At 40.1% G+C, this 20,656-nt stretch overlaps 2 protein-coding genes across 2 annotated transcripts; both read right to left on the bottom strand.

Moving 5' to 3' along the window:
- Positions 1-42: 42 nt before the first annotated feature.
- Positions 43-13,579, bottom strand: LOC144080328 (sodium- and chloride-dependent creatine transporter 1). Its single transcript, XM_077608357.1, has 14 exons — positions 13,018-13,579; positions 11,158-11,469; positions 7,251-7,382; positions 6,871-7,180; positions 6,362-6,494; positions 5,428-5,562; positions 5,238-5,341; positions 3,531-3,655; positions 3,338-3,450; positions 2,690-2,830; positions 1,893-1,995; positions 1,390-1,490; positions 1,141-1,311; positions 43-903 (listed from the first exon to the last, which is right to left on the bottom strand). Exons 1-14 carry the CDS (start codon positions 13,046-13,048, stop codon positions 775-777), a joined length of 2,040 nt encoding a protein of 679 aa, XP_077464483.1. The 5' UTR covers positions 13,049-13,579; the 3' UTR covers positions 43-774.
- A 1,482-nt stretch (positions 13,580-15,061) lies between these two features.
- LOC144080360 (transmembrane prolyl 4-hydroxylase-like) lies at positions 15,062-20,224 on the bottom strand. Its single transcript, XM_077608359.1, has 9 exons — positions 19,533-20,224; positions 18,890-18,971; positions 17,593-17,789; positions 17,395-17,485; positions 16,794-16,950; positions 16,524-16,709; positions 16,350-16,440; positions 15,654-15,777; positions 15,062-15,402 (listed from the first exon to the last, which is right to left on the bottom strand). Exons 1-9 carry the CDS (start codon positions 19,914-19,916, stop codon positions 15,188-15,190), a joined length of 1,527 nt encoding a protein of 508 aa, XP_077464485.1. The 5' UTR covers positions 19,917-20,224; the 3' UTR covers positions 15,062-15,187.
- Positions 20,225-20,656: the final 432 nt, after the last annotated feature.

The raw sequence follows: 20,656 nt of genomic DNA on the forward strand, positions 1-20,656 counted from the left end.
TATGAATCTCACAAATGTGTCTTTTTTTAAATGACTAAAAACAAGGTTTTTGGATCTTTTATTGATTCTCTCATGGACGTCCATACTGTCACCCTTCCTGTGATTTTTCAAATACTAAACTAACTTTCTTCAGGGGAAAATACTGATAATGATGCAGTTCTAATATTGAGAACACTAAATCACAGACCCAACACAAAACACTGGATACGTAGATTCAAACATTTTGGCTGTGGCGATGGACTTTTTGTCATTATTTTTGAAGTCAGACTTTTGTACAATTTCTGAAGGACTAAAGTTGGTGGAATCCAGCTGTCAAAGTTTGGCACGTTCTCTTTCGTACACACACAGACAGTCTCAGCCCATGGCATTTTAGCAGCAGTACAATAGTAATACTTTCAGAAAATGTTCACTAAGTGATTTGACTGCATTGAACAGGATAAAGCTGGTGAAACCCCGACAGAAGCGCCGAAGAGCAACCACAAGGGACATCACACGCGACAGGACGGCACAAGAAGCAGAAAAGGAGCAAATCAGAAGTGTGGAGTCAAGAAGCAAGGGAAGAATAGGAGAGGCAGGTGTGTATTGCCACAACTTGGAGGGTTGTCTCACTTATTTTCAATCTAATATTTGGTCCATTTGTGGGTTATAATTTTTGGGGGGTGCATCTTCCTCATACAATGCTGGGTGTAAATTCTAACAGTGCTTGTGAGCTAGTGTTGGGGAGCTGTAAAAGGATAACCTTGACTTTGATCGCTAGTGTTTTTTTTCCCTCTATCAGACGGCACTTTCGAAGAGATGGTCATTCTTGCATCCTACAAGAGGCAGTAGCTTGGCCTCGCTCTCTGGGGCAAGGTACTCCAGGTGATGTCTGCCCCAAACTGGGGTGGTCAGGTGCTGCCAGCGCTGTGTAAAAACAAAGGAAAATTGAGATTTAAGTGTTAAAGCTCATTGGGCCAGCAAATAAGGCATAACTACAGATGTTGAGAAGCATTTACTTGACTGATGGTCTCTTATAAGTAAATCATTTGAAATGTTGCAAACAGCAGTACCTATGGAGATGCATTCTTTCTGACTTTTAACAATAACAAGGAGAAAAACAAACAAGAAAACTTGTCTGGACAGGCAGATTAACATACTGACCTCACGCATTGGTCCTTTGCAGCGCAGCAACTTGTAGACAACAGTAAGTGGGATACAAAGCATGGAGGAAAGGGCTAATACCCAGCCAAACAATTCACCCCACAAGGGGTAAGTGTACACGTTGTTGTATGTTAAGGGTTTGTAGTTCACCACATGGAAGAAGAACACTCCCTATAGAAGACGTAAATGTCAGGATATTTGCTACCAGCGCGTACACCCAATATTTCAACAATTCAAAATAAGACTTACCATGCAGAGGAGGGGAGTAATGTAGGACCAACACCACTTCATGTAGGGAAGGGGATGATAGCCAATCATCCGTGCCACATCATCCATGAAACGGTCTGCACCTGACAACCGTACACAAACGTTTAGTGGTGCCTCAAGTTTATGACTACGCATGTGACACGTAGCTACTTGTATCTTGAATTATTTTCTCTGTGTTACTATGCTACCTAACACTTGTAGTCCAAAATCCAAAAGTATGCCACATTGAAATCAGTGGATGCCTTTTTTCTGTTCTCTCATCTTTTCCAACTTGCGTTTTTTAAAATGTTATTTTGAACATAGAGTACAGTTAGTGATATCCTGTCACAATATCATGCTCCTTGTAGTTTTTGATTAAATGTAGAAGCAAAACAAAAAAATCTACAATTTCTAAAAAAACAACAACTAAAAAATACAGTCTCAAATCATAAATGATGGCTGTTTATTGTAAATCACAATCTGCGAATGCAAAATTTGTATCTTACCATACACCCAAGCAATCACCACACATTCCCAGAAAGCCTGCCACAGCAGAGTGATGCCACTGGCAGAGTAGTAGTCAAATAACTGGAAGACATACATGCCTCCCTGGCAGAAGGCAGAAGGAAGAAAGAAGGAACCAGAGTGCAGTCAGCCTTAACAATTTGTAGTTAATATTTTATACATGACCTATTTGTAGCCTTACAACTGCCTCGTGATACAGGCCATTTCCAGAAACAGTTTTATGTGTCCACTGACATGTCAAAAACGTCCCCAAAATACGGTACTTCCTAAGACAAAATGTCTCAGGATTTTAGGTTAACTAGCAAACTTTTAAATGCACACCTATCTAATTTTAAGTGGCTAGGTACAGTCTTCCCTCGATTATCGCGACTTTCACTTCTTCGCAATGTTTTCTGCTATTAATTATTTTAAAAAATATTTTTATTTTATTTTTGTAAGTTCATAAAAATGTGAAAATCCACGCTGAAACTCGTAAGTGGAAGCCACTCTTGCTACTAGGACTCAGCACTGAAAAAAAAGGTAGTTATAATAGGGGTCCCTACTTCACGATTTTTCGATTATGTCTGATCATGTCTGGTCTACATTAACCGCGATATTCGAGGAATTACTCTTTTAATAAATAATCTTAGCAAGAGGATCGGCAATTGACATTGGGAGGCCACTGATAGGCTTTCGTCCAGTTTCTGAAAGGTTAACATGACCCATTACTGTCACCTTCCAAGTAGCGTTTTATCCTGAGACTATACATGCAATAACCAAGTTGAATGGGAGATTGTACCTCTGTGACAAAGGACAGGTCAATGATGAAGCAGATGACACAGCAGATGGCAGCTACGACTTCTCGCCGCAAGGAGCCCAGTGCAGACTTGGGAGGAAGCATGTCCATGATTCCGGTTATCAGGCCCTCTACTCCGACAAACTTGAATTCATACAGCAAATGACAGCAAGAAAGTAGATAAGAGTCACATTGGGACAATTTTGATGTGATGCACGTAATGTTGTGAGCTTGGCACAAGAAAAGTGAAAACCAATGAGTACAGAAGAGTGTTCAAATATCTGTTGACAATTGTGTCAAAAGGAAAAGCATTTTCATACATTATTCTGGACAAAATTATTACTCCTCCAGTATGCCTCTGTCATTACTGCTCTCTGGGCAGGTTAACATTTTTAACCCCAGTAACATTTAGTGGCTCTATATTTGTGACATGTGCAATAACATTAAAAGCTGTAAGTTCTTATAATTATAATTTCAGGCAGTTCTACAACATACAAATTTGTCTACATTTTAACCAATTTTGAAAATATTCCCCAAGGTTTAGGGAATCTTGTGGAAAAAAAGCACACACAAACAATGCATTTCTAAAACTGGAGATAAAAAGTGCATATCAATGTGGATAAAAGTAAGAGGGCTTGCTATCAACTTTACCTGGCTGTCCAGACCCAATACGAGCAACATAAAGAAGAAGAGTGCTGCCCAGAGTGGTGCAACAGGCATCAAGGTCACTGCCTTCGGGTAAGCTATAAACGCCAGGCCAGGTCCTACACATCGACAAACAGCTCAGCATAAATGCATTTTGCTAGTTACCGTTAGTTTTCTCCAGCATACTCTGTCTACTTACCACTCTCCGCAACCTTACTGATGTCCACACCTTGTTCTGCTGCCATGAAGCCCAACACAGAGAACACAACAAAGCCTGCAAAGAAGCTTGTTCCACTGTTAATGAGGGCCAGCACAAATGCATCCCTGGAAAAACACAGTCAAATAGGTTTATAACTAAAAAAATACAATGCCTCTTGATATGTGCAACCGCAACAAGCATAAAGGAAAGAAAAATAGGGCAAGCAAAAAGGTGTGCTCGGATGATAAATGAGGGATAAAGAGTAGATAAAAATATCCCAGCAAGCTGCTGTTGTCCTTGCAGTGATGCACAGCGAATATGGCAACAGCAAGTTTGGCTCAAGGTCTGAGGGGAGACAGGGTGAAAGACCTAATGGCTACTCACTAGATCTAAATATATCTTCTCACAGGATTAAACACATATGCTTGTGTAAATATCGAACATATGAACTCAAGTTTCTCGTTTAGATTTAACAACACTATTTATATTAAGGGCATCTTTTAATCAGCGTTCAGGGCTACAACTCACGATGAATCAATCTCTCTGGCAGGGGAAAGAATACAGTAGTGTTAATTGGTGATGGTCATTAATAAATTGCTGCAGCAGCAAGCCTTACTAATCCATGTCCGAATCATGTCTGAGAGAGCACTCGGGGAATCCTAATGCACGTGCATAATCCAAACAGTTTATTTTAAGAGTATGTATACGGTCAACAAAGTGCATATGATGATTCCGTCGATTAAATGTGCTCTTTAGCCATACTTACAGCTAAATAAATAGCACTTATTGTTGTTACATCGCATGATACTTGCTATTAGTCAACCAGTCATGTACCTGTATGTCAACAAACCAGCCAGTTATGATTTATGAGAGCCAACACACACTAGAACATTTATATCACTGTCCTTAAATAACACCTCTCTGTGTAGCAAATAAACAAGACACGAATATGAATCTTTTATAGGGCACCAGTTTAAATGTAGTACCTTAAAAAAATCAACCCACGTGCTTTATATTTACTGCATGTGTTCAACTGGAGTTGTGCGAATTTTCCATCAAGTTCAAAGAAATAAAGTTAATAGTTATGAAAATCCTGCTGTAATTTGTGTGTGCATCAATTCATATCTTGATTTGTCCTTAATTTGCTTTTTTTGTTTATGCTGTTTAACAAACAACTTATATACTAAATCTACCAAATTAAAATACAATTATTAACCACATATAATGTTTATATAGTTTTTAATAGAGATGAAGTAAAAATGTTGGAATTTTAACAAAATGTTTTGATTTGTAATTATTTGACACTTTCACAAACAGTGGCCAGGTTAAAAACCAAATTCAGCAACAGGTCCACCAAAACTCACAAACTGGTTTTGTAACAACAATATGAACACCACACAAGGGTTAAGTAAATAAGCCAAATGTACATAGTTGTTCCTGAGCTTGTGTAAGACTGTTAGAGAAACACAGCTAAGATACCTCAAGACCCAAACTCCTCTCTCAGCTACCAATTAAGGTCAAAACTGAGAATATCCCAGAGGGCAGGACATTCACCAGGTTAGACGCAAGGCAAATTTATTTGTAGACCACCATTTATATACAAGATCGTTCATAGCAGGTCATAGCAGGCAGCAAGCAAACTATGGCTGATGTTTTTTTAGTTATTTCTAGAGGACGGGTCTGCTTTCTCACACTGGTTAAACTTACTGGTAACAGTTGTTGTTGAAGCGGTTGTAGCTGCCTAGTGCGGTCAAGGCACCCAGTCCAATGGCATAAGAGAAGAAAATCTGGGTACCAGCATCAATCCACACCTAACACAGGAGGAATGTTGGTTTTAAAATGTTTCCAAATCCGCTAGCCAAATTTTATTTTAACATCAATACAAGTATGAGTCTACCTGTGCTTCTCCCAGTTTGGACCAATCTGGTTTCAGGTAGTATATAATCCCATCTATTGCTCCAGGTAGGGTGAAACCATGGGCTAGTAGCACAACCATAACCACATAAGGGAACAAAGCAGTGAAGTATACAATCTACAGGAAAAGAAAAAAAAACACAATAGATGAAAAAGTGATATGACAGAATTGTGTAGAATTTTGGTGGTTGGGTAAGGTGGAAGTGCTAAATGTAAGAACTCACATCATGAAAGTTAACAGTAAACTGTTGCAGACATTTACACTTGATTCGTGAACTGCAAACAGGGGAGCAAGTACATATTTACAGCATTTTTGGGAAAACATCGTCACATTGTCGTTAACAAGAATTTGCCTTTGACAAGTTATGCTGAAAAAAAAACTCTGCCCCTGTACGCTAACAGTTAAGTAATAGGAAAGCACATATTTCCCCCGATCTGGTGTGATATGGCCTCTTTCCAAATTGCAAATACTTTATCTACATGGTGGAACGTAGCTAATCGGCTTATAGAAGGTTAGCTGATTCTCATTCTTTTCCCCCCTTTGCTCTTTGCAATCTGGCTCCTTTAGACTCACCCTAGACTCTATATCGACTGTGACGGTAGTCTAAAAAGCAACAACTATAACTATATATATATATGTATGAATCATCTGTGAGTTCACATTTACATGAGTAGGCACCAATTGCACAATAAGCAGAAGAATGTGAGAATGTGAATTCTACTGGGTTTCAGTCCAGACACTGATCCTTTCACGACACCAAAGCTGATCGGGGTCAAAGGGGCAAAATGTCACAATTATTTTTAAGCTTGCAGCCTGCTCGCCTTGAAAATAGCAATGGACAGGACTATTAATCTTTGCTCCATAACCACAAATATGGTGCACATCATTATGTTTTATAAAAGAAGATGAAACCTACTTTGCCGGTAGATTTAACTCCTTTCCACATGCAGAAGTAAACAATGACCCAGGTGGCGAGTAGACAGAGGACCATCTCATAGCTGATGTCACCAGGTTCATCAAGGCCCCCTGACAGACGGAGCACTTTGCGTCTGTGAACAAGAACCCGTCAGTTTAACAAATGAGATTTCTTCCGAAACCAGCAGCACATGCCTGAAACCAAGTGGTTACATTTTTAAAACCCCAGATTGTTAGAAATGTATCGTCTTGATAGTTTGGAATGAAAGCCTCCATTCACGTTTGAACACCCATGATACAGATTATCTACCTACACAGTAGTACAATTATATGCCATACATACTTGTACATGGAAAAAAATAGCACTCAAGTTGAAACACCTAAAACACTGCATGCACTTTACCCATTTTCTGGTGATTTTTCATTCATTGAATGCCTTCAAGTCTTAATTTTTCTTTAATTCATCAAGTTCAGCCCATAAATTATAATTTCGCAAAAAGAAATACATACTCCCAGAACTCGATGACTGGTGAGCGCATGCCTTCTGTTTCCACGCAACTGTTGTTACGGAGTAGCACGGTCGTGGACACGTTCAATGACGGCACAGAGGTGATGAGCTTGGTCGTTTGAACAGCACTGTAGTTGTGGCAGGTGCGGCTAAAGTCCTCTGTACAGTTGGGGGTGTTCCAAGGGTGTCCACAGGTAGCCCACGGAAGTGGGTCGTTGAAAGAGTGGTAGAGAAAGTAGAGACCCCACACCAGAATCATGATGTAATAGGTGTTGCAGAAGAACACAATCACCATTGAGGCCAAACCCAAACCTGGTAGGGAGCAGATGAATGAGTCACGTCACATACAGAAGGTGCACTCCTGTCTCCAATGGAGCAGTACCTTTGAAAAGAGGTGCAATGTTCCAGGCCGCAAGGCCTCCCTGCTTCATGAACTGACCCAAAGCGATTTCCAGGAAGAAGACAGGGATGCCTCCAAAGAACACTATTAGCAGATAAGGGATGAGGAACACACCTGCAACAGGAAACACTTGTCACAGAGACAAATCGTACTGTATGTGCAGTAAAAGCAAGTTAAGAGTATACGTATGTCTGATACAAAAAGAATGTTTCCTTTTTTCCGAAATAGTTTTAGCTTTGGTATGTTTCTCAGATCAGAATTGACATTTACCAAACGTTATAACTTTTGCACACGTGAAAAAAGCAGTTTCTCATTTCAAGGTGCAAATGGTTTGATACATCCATGCAAATGATTCTGTAGAATTCCTTGCTGTTCCATCAAAATATATTATCAAGGGTCTCTATTGGAAGGCCTAAAAAAATTAGGAATTAGTTAATGAAGTCGTTACATGCAAAACGCCAACATGTCAATTTCAACAATACTCAATCGTATTCATGATTCCAGATACACTTGTAGATGAAATAGCAAATATTGGCTTCTCAGTTGCTGAAGCATAAATGTGCAAGAATGCTGTACTTGCCACGCTGCTACACAGCAAATTGAAGTGAATGGGAGCAAGCTGACAAGTCAATGGTGAAAGCCAATTATTCCTGTGCTAACTTTTCCATTAGCGGATCCCTTGGCTATCATGATGATACAGCAAGTGCAGATGAAGGGCTATATTATTAATATATTCATGTATTGTGGAGAAAGAGATATTGCATGCTACCAATCAGAGTAAAGCTTATTTACATGTTGAGTATCAATAAAAACTCCAAGCGTTGCATCTTGGCACCAACTACAACAGTCTGAAAAAGTCCATTAATTGATGATTGTTTAGCTGACTTCACCACTCATGTGGAAAAAGTAAAAAAGATGCACACATTAAGATAATTTCAGTGTTACGGTATACAATGAATGATTTAGTTATAATTATTAAGGACTACAGTATGTATTTTACGGGATACAAGTGAGGGACTGAGGTGGAAAAGGTTTCAATACAAATGCAGGTAAGATAAAACCCACTTTTGTCCTTGCCTCTCGAATGTTTAAAGAGGCAACTGAGAGAAGGCGGCCAACGGACGATGGAGTTGTTTATGAGTAATTAGTCCTTATAGAGAAAGTTCGGCCTTGCTTTGTTTTGATTGGTGGGATTTGGCCCTGGGCTGGCTGTTTTTCACACGCATTATCTCCTATAGAAAGCTTCCATTGAATAAGATGGACACAATAGAACAAAAAGAAAGACACAATGAACAAGAACGAGGGGGCATGAGGCAGTTCAAATCAGAAATGTCTTTTGAACAGAATTGCAACTACGTGATGCCCATACAGAGCAAATGAGTTAGTCATGTGACTGCTTCTGACGCAGAGCCCTGGCTGCTTTAAGGGAAATATAGATGGATCACAGAGCAGGTTGAAAAAAATGGGACGGTGGCGGAGTCTCGGTGCAAACAAAACAACAAATTTGAGGGCAGTCCAAATCAAGCCGACTGGTATCGGAGCAGCGTTATTGATTGACAATTTGTGCCTCGTTCACGTCATTCGTCGGGAGCAGAGGGCTGTAGCCTTATAAGGCAACGTTGGTGACTCAAACAGAAGAGACAGAGGTGGGGGAGCGAGAGACAGAGAAGAGAGCACAAAATGAGATGGGAGGCGTGAATGGAATGAGTAGAGAAAAAGGCTTTTACAAAGATACCCCAAGCCGACTCACTAGACATGGGCCGGTATCTGATTCTGACGGTATGACGACCTTTGGCAAAAATATTGCAATAATGAAAGCTCTAATATATATTATACTGACAAAATAAAACAACGTTATTTTCAGTGAATCATCAGCATAATTATTTTACAGTATATATAGACATTTTTAAAGTAAAAACGGTTCACTTGCTAAGTCAAAATTCATGAATATATCAAATCACAAATGAACTACTACTGAAAGGTAGTAGATAGCTGTATCTGACCTTAACATGTTTTAAAATCTTCGATAGATACCTTCAAACCTGTCATCGGCCCATGTCTGAATTTTAAATACTAGTTTTCAGTAAATCCTTTCTAATCACAACTGGACCAGACAGAGCAAGCCGACCAGTAGGATAAAAAAAACTAAGCCCTTTTTCGATGCAGACAGTGTGATAGAGTGAGAGTTTGACACGTCTTTTAGCAATTACAGTCAAATTCCTGTCGTTTAGGAAGGTTTAGTACGGGCAGGTCCTGGATATAAACATCTAATTGTCCACAAAATCAAACTGATTACGGGATGCGATGACAAGAAGGGGTGAAAGAATGTGCACATTTCAGGTTATTTTGTGTCCATATGCCACCTTATCTGCCAGCTGCTACTGTGCAGGGCAGGAGCACAGGGGGTGGACTGTGTGAAGCGGGCCATTGTTATCCGATACCAGAAGGTGGGTATCAGAGCTGTGGGTCACAAGACACACACGACAGAGAAGGGAGGGCTAGACTAATATACACACGCACATTGACTTTCACACAAGTCATTGGCCTTAATTTCAGGCAAACACATTGTAAAAGAAATATGGACAAGTGGGAAGGTAGAGGATAACACAAGCAGAGGGCGAAGGTTATGCTCTGAGCAGGTAAATATTGGACAGGACATCATGTACATCTGTTAAGAGGCTATAATAAAGTGAATGTAGGAGGGGGGCGGACTATTTTAACAACGTGCACACAGCCACGCTCACTCGTTGATGTACTTCTGTTTGGATTTATAACTATCATGTGACAAGAACTTATAAAGCCGATGTTGTTGTTGTTGTTTTTTAATCTAATCATAGCAGAGCCCATTAATAAAATACATGCCCTGACAATGTGACAATACGGATCTGCACCGGAGGCCTGACCTTGTCCTTTCAGCAGGATTTGGCACCTTTCCCCCAACAACAATTGACAGATCTATGATTTATCTCTTACAGTATACAGAAGTACAGCATATGAGTAGTTAAACATGGAAGTTATTTGCATTATATTACTACGATGTCTGCTCATAGCAGGAGGAAGCCAACAACAGTGAAATCTTACCGTAGACAAAAAAAACCTATCCACTACATGTGCAACTTGGCCTATATTTTTTATCCACTTGAAAAAGTATTAGGATTTTTTAAAGACCCCAAAATGATATTATGTATTATTGATTCTACTCTACAACCTCATGGGGTGTGTGAGCTTAGTACATTTGGGTTGGTCTTGACCTATGTCCTGTAGCACGTAATTGAAATAAAAAAAAATCCACAGAGAAATTTATGACTGTTGTAAATAAGTACGCCCTCTGGCAAGTATCTGCCACCATCAAATCAAAATCAAAAGCCTTTATTGTCATCATACACAGCTGCGTATAACGAAATTGGTAGTGAATCCGATTGACACCCCAGAAAGTTAAGGCGTCCTCGTGGGCTTTTTTCTTGACATGGTTGAGGGCTTATTGTGGAAACCTGAATGTTTTCTTGTCTGTTTGTTCTTACACCATGTCTGTTATCCAATCACAATTTAAGAAAAACAACCTCAAGCAAGATGCTCTGACCACTGGGTTTCACTATAAGTACTTTTTTTTTCTTTGGTGATGAACATCTTTGTTTCAATGACAAAATTGATTGGAATTTGGGCAAAAAAGTATAATCTTCATTTCATCCACCAGTAACAAAATGTCCTGAACTCGTATTGAAAAAATGTAATGATTTGATGAAACAAAGGACCAATACTTTTTCATAATGCCAAAATGTTGGTTGCAAAAACAGCTGTTTTTATAACCCCCTCAAAAACAAAAGAAAATCAATCAAATATAAGCACACCTTGAGGATAATGTAAAAATTAGAGGAGTAGGGAAGCTCACCTCCTCCATTCTTGTAGCAAAGGTAAGGGAAGCGCCACACGTTGCCCAAGCCTACTGCAAATCCCACGCAGGACATGATGAAATCCATCTGTCTGGTCCAGGTTTCTCTCTCCACAGTCGGTAGTGCAACTGCCCCCTCATTTCCATTCCCAGCCCCAGTAACAGCTCCATCTTGGATCTGTGGTGGACCTGCTCCACCACCCAGGCCGCACCCTGAGCCCGCTCCAGGCGCATCCACCAGGGGGTGAGCTGGTTCCCCACCCTCCCCTTCAGACATGTCCCCCGCCTCCAAGTGAGGGAGGCCTAATTCACCTGGACAGAAAGGGACGGGAAGTTAGTCAACCAAAGGATACTGAGATGTTAAAAAGTCCTCAAGTGAGATAACCACATGCTCTTGGTAGAAAAATGTTATAAATGTCTACACACCCCTGTTTAAAATGCCAAAGGTTTTGTGATAGAAAAAAAACTTTCTTACACCTCCCATTACGATAAGACAAATATACTAATATAGTAAAATCGAGAGTTTTAATACAACCCTCCAGCTACTTCAAGAAAGCAAAATAAAAGACAAAGGCAGGAAACGCCCAGCAGAATTTCTGAAATTTATTGTGCAACCACTATGCTGTCATTTTAACTCCCTCCTCTTAACAAGATTAAACACATTATGTTAATTGAGTTCCAAGAGTCTAGTATTGTATTTCAGATTTAATGTGGAAATAGTTTAAAAATAAATATTGTACGTACTTAAAATATCCCCTTAAGAGTCCCGAATTACTGGGCATCATATCTTCTACATAGAGCCCTGCCAAATTGTGATGTTTATACTCATGTTGCAGTTGTGTTGTCATCACTGAGTGAACCCTCCCCCAACATTCATTGTGCCTATCAGCGCCTCAGTCACAATGATTAGTGTGCTGCAGCACAGAACACTTGATTGACCACGCTGTGTGTGGACCTCAGGCTTCACTGCTGGTCGGAACGGAGATTGCTTTTTCTAGACACGATTTCGGATGCAGCACGTTGGAGTTTGCACATACAGAAATATTTATCATGTCATGTTGTTACACCCAGAAATCTGGGCAATGTCATCTTACAGACGTACAACTGTATAGCAATTGGTGCGGGCAGCGTGCGTTTGGATGCAAAGTGAGGCAATTCAATCCAGATCAGAGCAGTTTGAGCTGTGTGATGACAAGGAATAAAATGGGCAGGGTTATGACACGTTTTGGGCCTAAATCTGCCACGTTACAAAAAAAAGATGAGCAAGTCTATGCGTACTCTAGTTTTTACAATGAAACGAGAGATTCTACTGGAAATAGGATGATAATAATCGTAATTGGGATTACATTTTGGGAAAATCTCATAATTGTATGAAATCCTTTTCTACTATCTATCTTGGTCAGGGAGCCCACTTTAACTGTCTTTGGAAGAAAAGCGGGGGCCAATCAATCACAGGAAACATCCTACTGATAACTTCTCAATTAAGGGTACATGCATGATTTGACATGTGGGAAAAAAGCAGGAATATGCAGGAAAAACCCACACATGGCCTGAGTCTATATTCGAACCCACAACTTTCTTATTGAGAGGTAGACTTATTTTGAAAAAAAAAGATAACTGATTGGTATTGGACGCAACTAGCAAGAAAGTTTGAATCGGTTTAAGTAAGGGATGTCAAACTAATCCAAGCAGTTTCTATTCATCTATAGATTTAATTGAACTGGTCAAGCATTTAAGAGAATTTGGGTTGTGGTGACAAATGGTGATGGCTTTGGTGCTGCGGTTACTCTTTGCATAATGCTCGAGCTGTGACTCACACGTGATAAATAACGATGATGCAACATATACATTACTACTCACCTCGACTACTTTCTCCCAACTCTGATGACATTTTGTTGAACTCTTGGGGGAAAATTGATTTTTCAATGGGAAAAAAGCAAGTTGTAGCTGTTGTATATTAGACGAAGGGGGAGAGGCAGATGTATATATATTTAGCACCATGCAGTGCGCCCCACTTGTCTTTTCTGCTTTTCTCAGTTGACTTCGTCTCTTGGAAATACAAAAGATACAATTAAGAATAAGAATGGATCGTTTTTCACACGTTGGAACGCCTGAGTACAGCCAAGAGATGATTTTCTGTTTGTTATTGTTTTTTTTGTTTGTTTGTTTAAAAAAATGTCAGCAGGCGCCGTAGGACGCAGAAGACTCAGAAGCAGTCGACGAAGCACTTGAAGGTAAGCCTGAAGAATCTCATGGGGGACCTTTAGACGAAAAAGACCCGGTGCCTAAGGGTTGATCGGGTGTGTGTAAAATTTAAAAAAAAAATGGACGAGTTATTCCAAAGAGCCGATTCAGGAGTCCGTGGTGGTGCTGGTGGTTGTGGTGATGCCGCGGTGCGACAGACGCAGACTGAAAACGCAAGTGACGTTCCAGACGCTGCCGTCACTCCTCCGCCGTGCACCCTCCCCCGCTGCCGTGGCGTGATTGGCTGAATCGAGCGCGCACGTACACGGCACCACCACCACCACCATCATCATCATCATCATCAGAAACCGCTTCGCTACAATGAGATTTCGGTGGATGGCTTGATTGCAATGTGAACGAGGCTTACCAAACGCAGCATGATGTTGCAGGTGCAAGCCAAGCCCAACTTTCCTCTCCAACACCACCAATATCCCTTTTGTTATATCTATGACATTTACTACACTACGAAGGAAGCAATTTGAGACGCTTGCATCCATACTTTGATGTCCACTACCTTGAATCAAAGTCCTAACACGGTGGTTAACTCCATTGATAGCAATGAACGATCATGTTTCAGTGGCGTTGAAAATGGATTGGACACCTAGCGCCGTCCATGGCAGACAACGATTTAATCCTCTTCCAATTTTTTTATGGCCACCGCAGTATTTAATATCGTTTCGCACGTATTCAGTCGTTAGGCGAATGTGCTGGAGCCGACATCTAGTGGACAAAGTTGGTGTAACAGGGTTGGTGTGAAAAGAATAGACAATAATGAGTCACCTTTGACACTCTTCATTTCATAAAACACAAAAGTCAGTGCAACACAAATAAATATGCCTTCCAATAATTTAACTAGGCCAAAAGGGCAATAAATAATTCTTAAATAAATATACAATGAATAAATATGTGATATCATAAAGAAATATGATATCAAAGGAGTGGAAAAGTGACAATTAGCTTTCCATATAAACAAGTCCTGAATGTGCAATTAAAGTAACTTAATAGATATCAACATATTGACATTTTTTATCTGCTTTTAAAATGTGATACTTAATTTAAGGGAAGATTTTTTTTAACTCAAATGTTTTTTAAAACAGCAAATTTCCCGGGATGAATAAAGTTATCCAATCCAAATTCTGTTCTATCTACGCCACTTGCGTTTTTTTCGGCGTTTTGACCTCCCACCGACCGCTCATTGATTTCTATTTAAGGATTTGTAACATTTCTTGCATCGCTCAAATAAAGTTTTCTGATTCTGAATGGAAAATATAATTGAGTAATTATTCAATTTGAAAGCTACATTCATGCTCTATTACTGTTGTTTTTAGGAATCAAAAATGTAATCATATTTTGGTGCACTATTGCAATGTCATGCTTCTTAATTGCTTATATTTGGCCTTTTTTTAAATTCAAGTGGTGGAGTATCTATTGCTCTTCGGAGCTCGATTTTTTTTGTAACAGGCTGATACATTGATTGCAGAATTATTGTTAGGTGTTGGCCAGTAGAGAACAACCTTCTGTAGCTTCAGTAGAGGACAGTGCAAAATTATTTTGACCTGTATGTTACGATTTTCCTGTGGGGGACAAGCTAGCTAGTACAGGGCAGCCTTCAATTTATAATTGCACACTATTATTATTATTATTATTATCATTACTCTATAAAAGTAATGACGATCTTCCCTTTTAAAATAGTCATGAAATATGATATGCTTATATGTTTTTCATATAAATGTAGACAACACTGAGGTAAACATCTGTCAAGGGGTGGTCAGTGCGAGGAGCTCAGCTAAAGATCCTGGTGGAGGTCAAAGTGCGAAAACGGCACGGAACGTTCCTCCATCCCTGACTTAGCGCCATGCCTTTCAGTAAGCAGTCTCTGGAAACGGGCTTGTTGCTGGAAGTCCGGATCCACGTTTACCCAGCTGTTGGCGACCCACTTCAGGCCGCGCTTCACCGGGCAGTCACCGTGTAGCGAATACTCATCCAGCTCACCCATCCAACCTGAGAAAGACAAAGAAGATGATGAGAAGATTGTGCGTGTGTTTTAAGTTTTTTAGTATTTTTGGCACATTTACAAATGGGACAAGAGGTAACTGCTGATGCAATAACTGAAAACTGATGTAATTCTCCCACTTTTTAACTTATAATTATACTAATAAGGCAGAAGAAACCCAACAAATATAGATTCAGATAATATTGTCATAATTAAAATAAGAGCGGATCTCAATAAACAAGTTGCATGCTTTTCTTACCTTGGCCATCGGAGAGATGGTTGTACAAGAGAAGTGCCGTCCCAACAGTGGGTTTTACTCTCAGGTTCCCTCGACCACATGTTTTACGGGTGTCTGTTAAATCAACTCCATCTTGGATCAGTGCCTAGAACAAACACAACTGTAAACACTTGTGTGTTTACCAAGATGTTGTACTACACTGATATTTTAGGTATCAGAATCCCAGTCATGTGTCAGCACCATCTGCATATTATCAACAGAATTCATGTCATGGTCGGCTGTCTTCATTTTCTAGGACAGGGTATGTTAGGGACCCATTGCAGTGGTAAGTTGATTCCATTTACTTCTGAAACTAAAAGGCCAGTATGGTCCCAAAATAAGGATTACATGCCATAACAGCAGATGACCGAAATGTTTATTGTTTATTTTTGCAGATTAAATCTATTGAATGAAAGATGGTAGCCGGTCGTAACTTTGTAGAAAGGAAATTCATTATAAAATGCTACTGAAAGAAGAATGGAATTGCGGATCTATTGTGAACATTTATTTTTGTGAACAATTGTGTCATTCATACACACACACACACATGCATATGCATATATATTAATAAATGGGGGGGAATGAGAGGTTGACCAAAAACGCTCATGACGAAAAAAATATTAATAAGTTGGAGTGCTTTAACATTAAAGTATCAATGCATCTTGGGAAATTGCTCACCTGTTCATCATAGGTACGGTTGTCGGCAACAGGAAATGTGGTCTCACCGCCCTCCTCAACAGAACTGAGGTAGATCAACACAGTAAGATACCTGACACAAAGCGAGAATAACAATCCCTTATGTGAATTGAAGCCATTTTGAGTTTATTACTATAAAAATGTACAAAGAAAGACCTGCAGGAGATCTCTGCGAGGGCAGAGGCATTTCCTGCCAGTCGCGTGTGCGAGCAGTCAGTCTCCGCACGGGGCGTGCTGCTGTCATGATGAGCGTTGCTGAAGTCTCCGAGCTCGTAGCGAAACACTTGCAACGGCTCGCTCATGTCAACCAATGCGGTTGGCAGACGTGTCAAGCTGATGACTCTGAGAAAATGGAGAAATGGCTCGCACAATGGAAGTACATATTTGTGTGAGATTAAGTGGGCCTGTAAAATGAGTGTAGTGTACCTGCTTCTCAGTCGCTGCAGCACACGATGTGTTCCCGGACCCTGATAAAGCACTGTATGTTTACTTCTTTGCTTGAACTGATTGTGGAGCATTCCACTTTGATCTTGTCCTTGGGATGGGTCGTAAACATGCTGAAAATCCTGCAGGTTCAGCATTCCTATCAAGGGAGACATTAGTGTGAACAGACGCCTGGATGTCATTCAAAAAAATCCTCCGATTACCATGAATACATTTTAATTTAATTATAAGATAATAGACTACTCACAAAAATGTTGGGGGACATTGACATTCAGGTAACATTTCAGCGCTGGCCTAAAAGCCACTTGACATATCAATCTAATTTAAGCTTTACATTTTTTACTTTACCAAATCTTCAGTAATTTTTTTTCTCTGATAGCAAAACTCACAAGAGGTGTATGATTTGTGCAAAATGTCCAAAGATGTTCAACTGCATCCCTTTCTGTGATTCTTCCAGTTTCTCTGTCGCAACTACATTCAATCCTTTACTTCTGCCACAATCCTACTCAGGATAAACATTTTCATTGCAAAACCCACAAATCACACTCACTCACATTTTTTTTAATGGAGTGGGGATACAAACCTGTAGAGCAGGCTTCCACGCTAGTGAGTATCTGACGCAGGTTCTCAGGACTCAACCAAGTCCCATCACGAGAGTGCGAGTGGCTCACGATCTGGAGCAGAAATGAGTATGAAGTGCTTCAGAAAGCTTTTTGCTATTTCCCCACTCTTTTCTATTCACACAAGAGCACACATGGAAATGAAAACAAATCCTTGTCACCTCCTGCTTTTGCAGAAGCCCATCCTGATTGAGATCCAACAGACTAAAGACCTCCTCGCTGGTCAGAGAAAAAAGTGGCTGGTTTGACTCTTCTTGTCCCTGGTTGGCAGCTTTCATCTGGCTTTCCATCAGACCTTTTAGCTGGGCCAGCTGCACCACCACTCGGCACTCCTCCTCTGACAAGAAGCCAGGGATCTCTGAAAAACAAATGTTGAATATTAATTCTTGGCAAGCAGTGATTTAGGCTGCAAATGATAAAATAAACACATGGTAATCCAGTTGTGAGGATGCATCCATGTTTGATCATATTCATCGAACTGTCACAATATATCATCTGATACATTATTATTGCAGTGGTAGTTTGCAGGCGTGTGTAGTGTGAAGAATACTCTAGAACGTGAGTGACAGTTGTGGTTCATATGGGACTCAATCTTAATTATTTACAACAATATTAAGAATGAGTTTTAGTATAATGCAACACTGTTTTATAAACCAGTGGGCAATATGTTTCAGATGTATTTTGCTACATTTACACTTGTATCTGTTCAACAAATATTAAAAGTGGATTTCTGTGGCCTCCAAAATTTCTTGTAAGCAATGTTTGTCATACACTCCACTGTAATAAAATCTGTCATCACAAGCACTGCTTTCATTTGAATCAGCCCACTTCTTCGCCTTATAAAGATCTAAACGTGGAGTCACTGAGTAGTTCTAATCATATCTGTGGAGTCTTGTAAAGTACATGTCATGTTTGTCTCCAGCAGCTTTCACTGGACTCACTTAATCCCTTTTTTCCAGTTGATCCTCATTAATGTAGACAATCGATGTGAATGTAACAGAACCTTTCCCTTTTACACTGCAACACCCTATTGAAAGTAAGTGAATAATTTCATGGCTACACAGTTAAAGACCTAAACACTTACTACATACCAATTGTCGGGGGTACATAAAAATCATTACAATGTGATACATCTGCCAATATGCTTGCTATGTTGAAATAATGTTCCCACAGACATCAGGTGCACCTTTTGTCTCAAATTAACACGTTCTATCATTCTCCGCACAGCCCAGAAAAAAAAAACAAGTGACGCCAACAGATCCTCAAGTTGTATTCCCATTTCATTAGGCATGGGCTTTTCCCAAACATTGACTATGACACAAAGAGGATAACCTAATTGGTAGGTCAAGTATTTTGCGCCGAGTCTGTGCATCATCTGATTGCCAATTTTTGGGGCGAGAGTCCCTAATTTCATTTTCCTCTGCTTTCTTTTTGCACCCATTTGCCTCAAGCACTTACCAAATAAAAGAGGTTTCAGGCTGAGTGTCTTCATCTTGTGTCTTCTATCAGTCATGAGAGACACCGGCTGAACATGACCCACCTAAATGATGTGATAAACTATGAGTACATGGGGGTTGCTTGTGCTGCCACATTACATTCATAAGTGTTTTGATCTAGCATTTTTACGATGACAAAACAATATGGCAGTGGCTCCTTAGCCGGTAACCGGTCAAATAGTCCCAGGGGCTATTTAGCCGGTAACCGGTCAAATAGCCTATATGGCCCCATATGGCTATTTAGCCGGTAAGAATTCTGTGTGGGGTAAATAGTAAGAAACTACAGCTACGGAGCCACTGCCTAAATAATAGTCATCAAATCCCTATTCACCTAATGTTAAATCTATCAATTGGCAATAACACATCAAATTTCAATAAGATTGGTTGAATGGTTTAGAAAATCCCCTCTTCACTCAATGTTAAATAATAGGTTACCGGCTAAATAGCCCCTGGGACTATTTGACCGGTTACCGGCTAAGGAGCCACTGCCAAACAATATACAGCAGTAAGTAAAGTTTGTTTTTAAAGTTTAGTTTTTCTAAGTCATTGTCATGGGTGCCAGTTAAAAGTGAAAACAATTACCATTTATAGCAGAGTTTACTTACCCGAATCCCCTCAATCCGTGGAAGCCTGAAACCATGGTTTTGGTCCTCTTCGTGGGGATCTCTTGGGGAGGACATGGGGTCGAGGGAAGGACTTTCCTCCTCGCCGGTAGATGGGGAGGCACCCCGATCAACACCGACGAGATTCGCGGGGCCGTTGTTGTAGTGCACGTAGAGCAATAGGGCGATAACATTCAGAATGTAGACGTGGAAAAAGACCATCACCACGACGAAATAAGCCCGAGAGCAGACATTGCTCCTTTGGACGGGCAGACGAGTGGAGCGTAAAGGACGGTGTTTCATGGAAGACGAGGATGCAATGTCGCCGACAGAGGAATCCTCCTCGTGTTGTAAATTTTCCTGAATGTCTTCCATGTCTCCTTCCATTTGGTGATTTATTTGGCGTGACGGGATCAATCGCGGTGTTACTGAAGTCTGTCGGCTAACATTAGCCCGGATGTTTAGCTAGCTGTCTGTTTTGATTGAGAAAATGACGCCTTCGTCATTGTTGTTTTGAAATTGTTCGTTGCAAAAAAATGCATCGTTGTGAATACGACCATTTTCTCATGTTCAGAAATACGTCATCATTTTCTAAAACACGTACTAATTCGTGTCTGACTAGAATGACAGCCTGCCTCAAAGATGAACATTTTTACCACTTCCGGTTTGGGTAAAAACAGAGAGCGCCTTCTTTCGGAGAATACCGTTTAGTTCAGATAGCGCACATAAAAAAAACATCTTTCAATTTCCTAGTAAACTGTCTGTTTGTTTGAGCTTCGAGGTCTTTGTGCACTTTTAGAATAAAATAAAATCCAAGGGTTGATTTTTTTTTTAATGAAAAGGTGACTGTATGCATACAATTATGAAAGTAATTATAAATTTAGAAGTAGATCAGCGGGACATGGTCGGGGGCAGGCTACTACTAATGGACTTGAAAGTTATGGTCATTTTGTGAATTTGGATGTGATATTGCACGAATGGGTGGGTTATATCAGGAATAGCATCCATCATAAAATATGTGGCTCATAGCATTTTTGAAGACGAATGAATGGACATAAAATGCATCCTATTGGCTTACTTTGGCGACACCCATCGGAACTAGACAGAAGAAGAACAATGAAAACATC

Source organism: Stigmatopora argus, chromosome 1 (genome assembly GCF_051989625.1).
Source record: "Stigmatopora argus isolate UIUO_Sarg chromosome 1, RoL_Sarg_1.0, whole genome shotgun sequence".
NCBI lineage: Eukaryota > Metazoa > Chordata > Actinopteri > Syngnathiformes > Syngnathidae > Stigmatopora > Stigmatopora argus.

Coding starts and splice junctions, on each gene's coding strand:
- LOC144080360 (XM_077608359.1), bottom strand. CDS start 19,916: ATGGAAGGAGACATGGAAGACATTCAGGAAAATTTACAACACGAGGAG. Junction 15,778..16,349: donor ACCGTACCTATGATGAACAG/GTGAGCAATTTC, acceptor TGTTTGTTCTAG/GCACTGATCCAAGATGGAGT. Junction 15,403..15,653: donor CCATCTCTCCGATGGCCAAG/GTAAGAAAAGCA, acceptor TGTCTTTCTCAG/GTTGGATGGGTGAGCTGGAT.
- LOC144080328 (XM_077608357.1), bottom strand. CDS start 13,048: ATGTCATCAGAGTTGGGAGAAAGTAGTCGAG. Junction 11,470..13,017: donor GTTGGGAGAAAGTAGTCGAG/GTGAGTAGTAAT, acceptor CTTTCTGTCCAG/GTGAATTAGGCCTCCCTCAC. Junction 1,491..1,892: donor GGTGATTGCTTGGGTGTATG/GTAAGATACAAA, acceptor TACGGTTGTCAG/GTGCAGACCGTTTCATGGAT.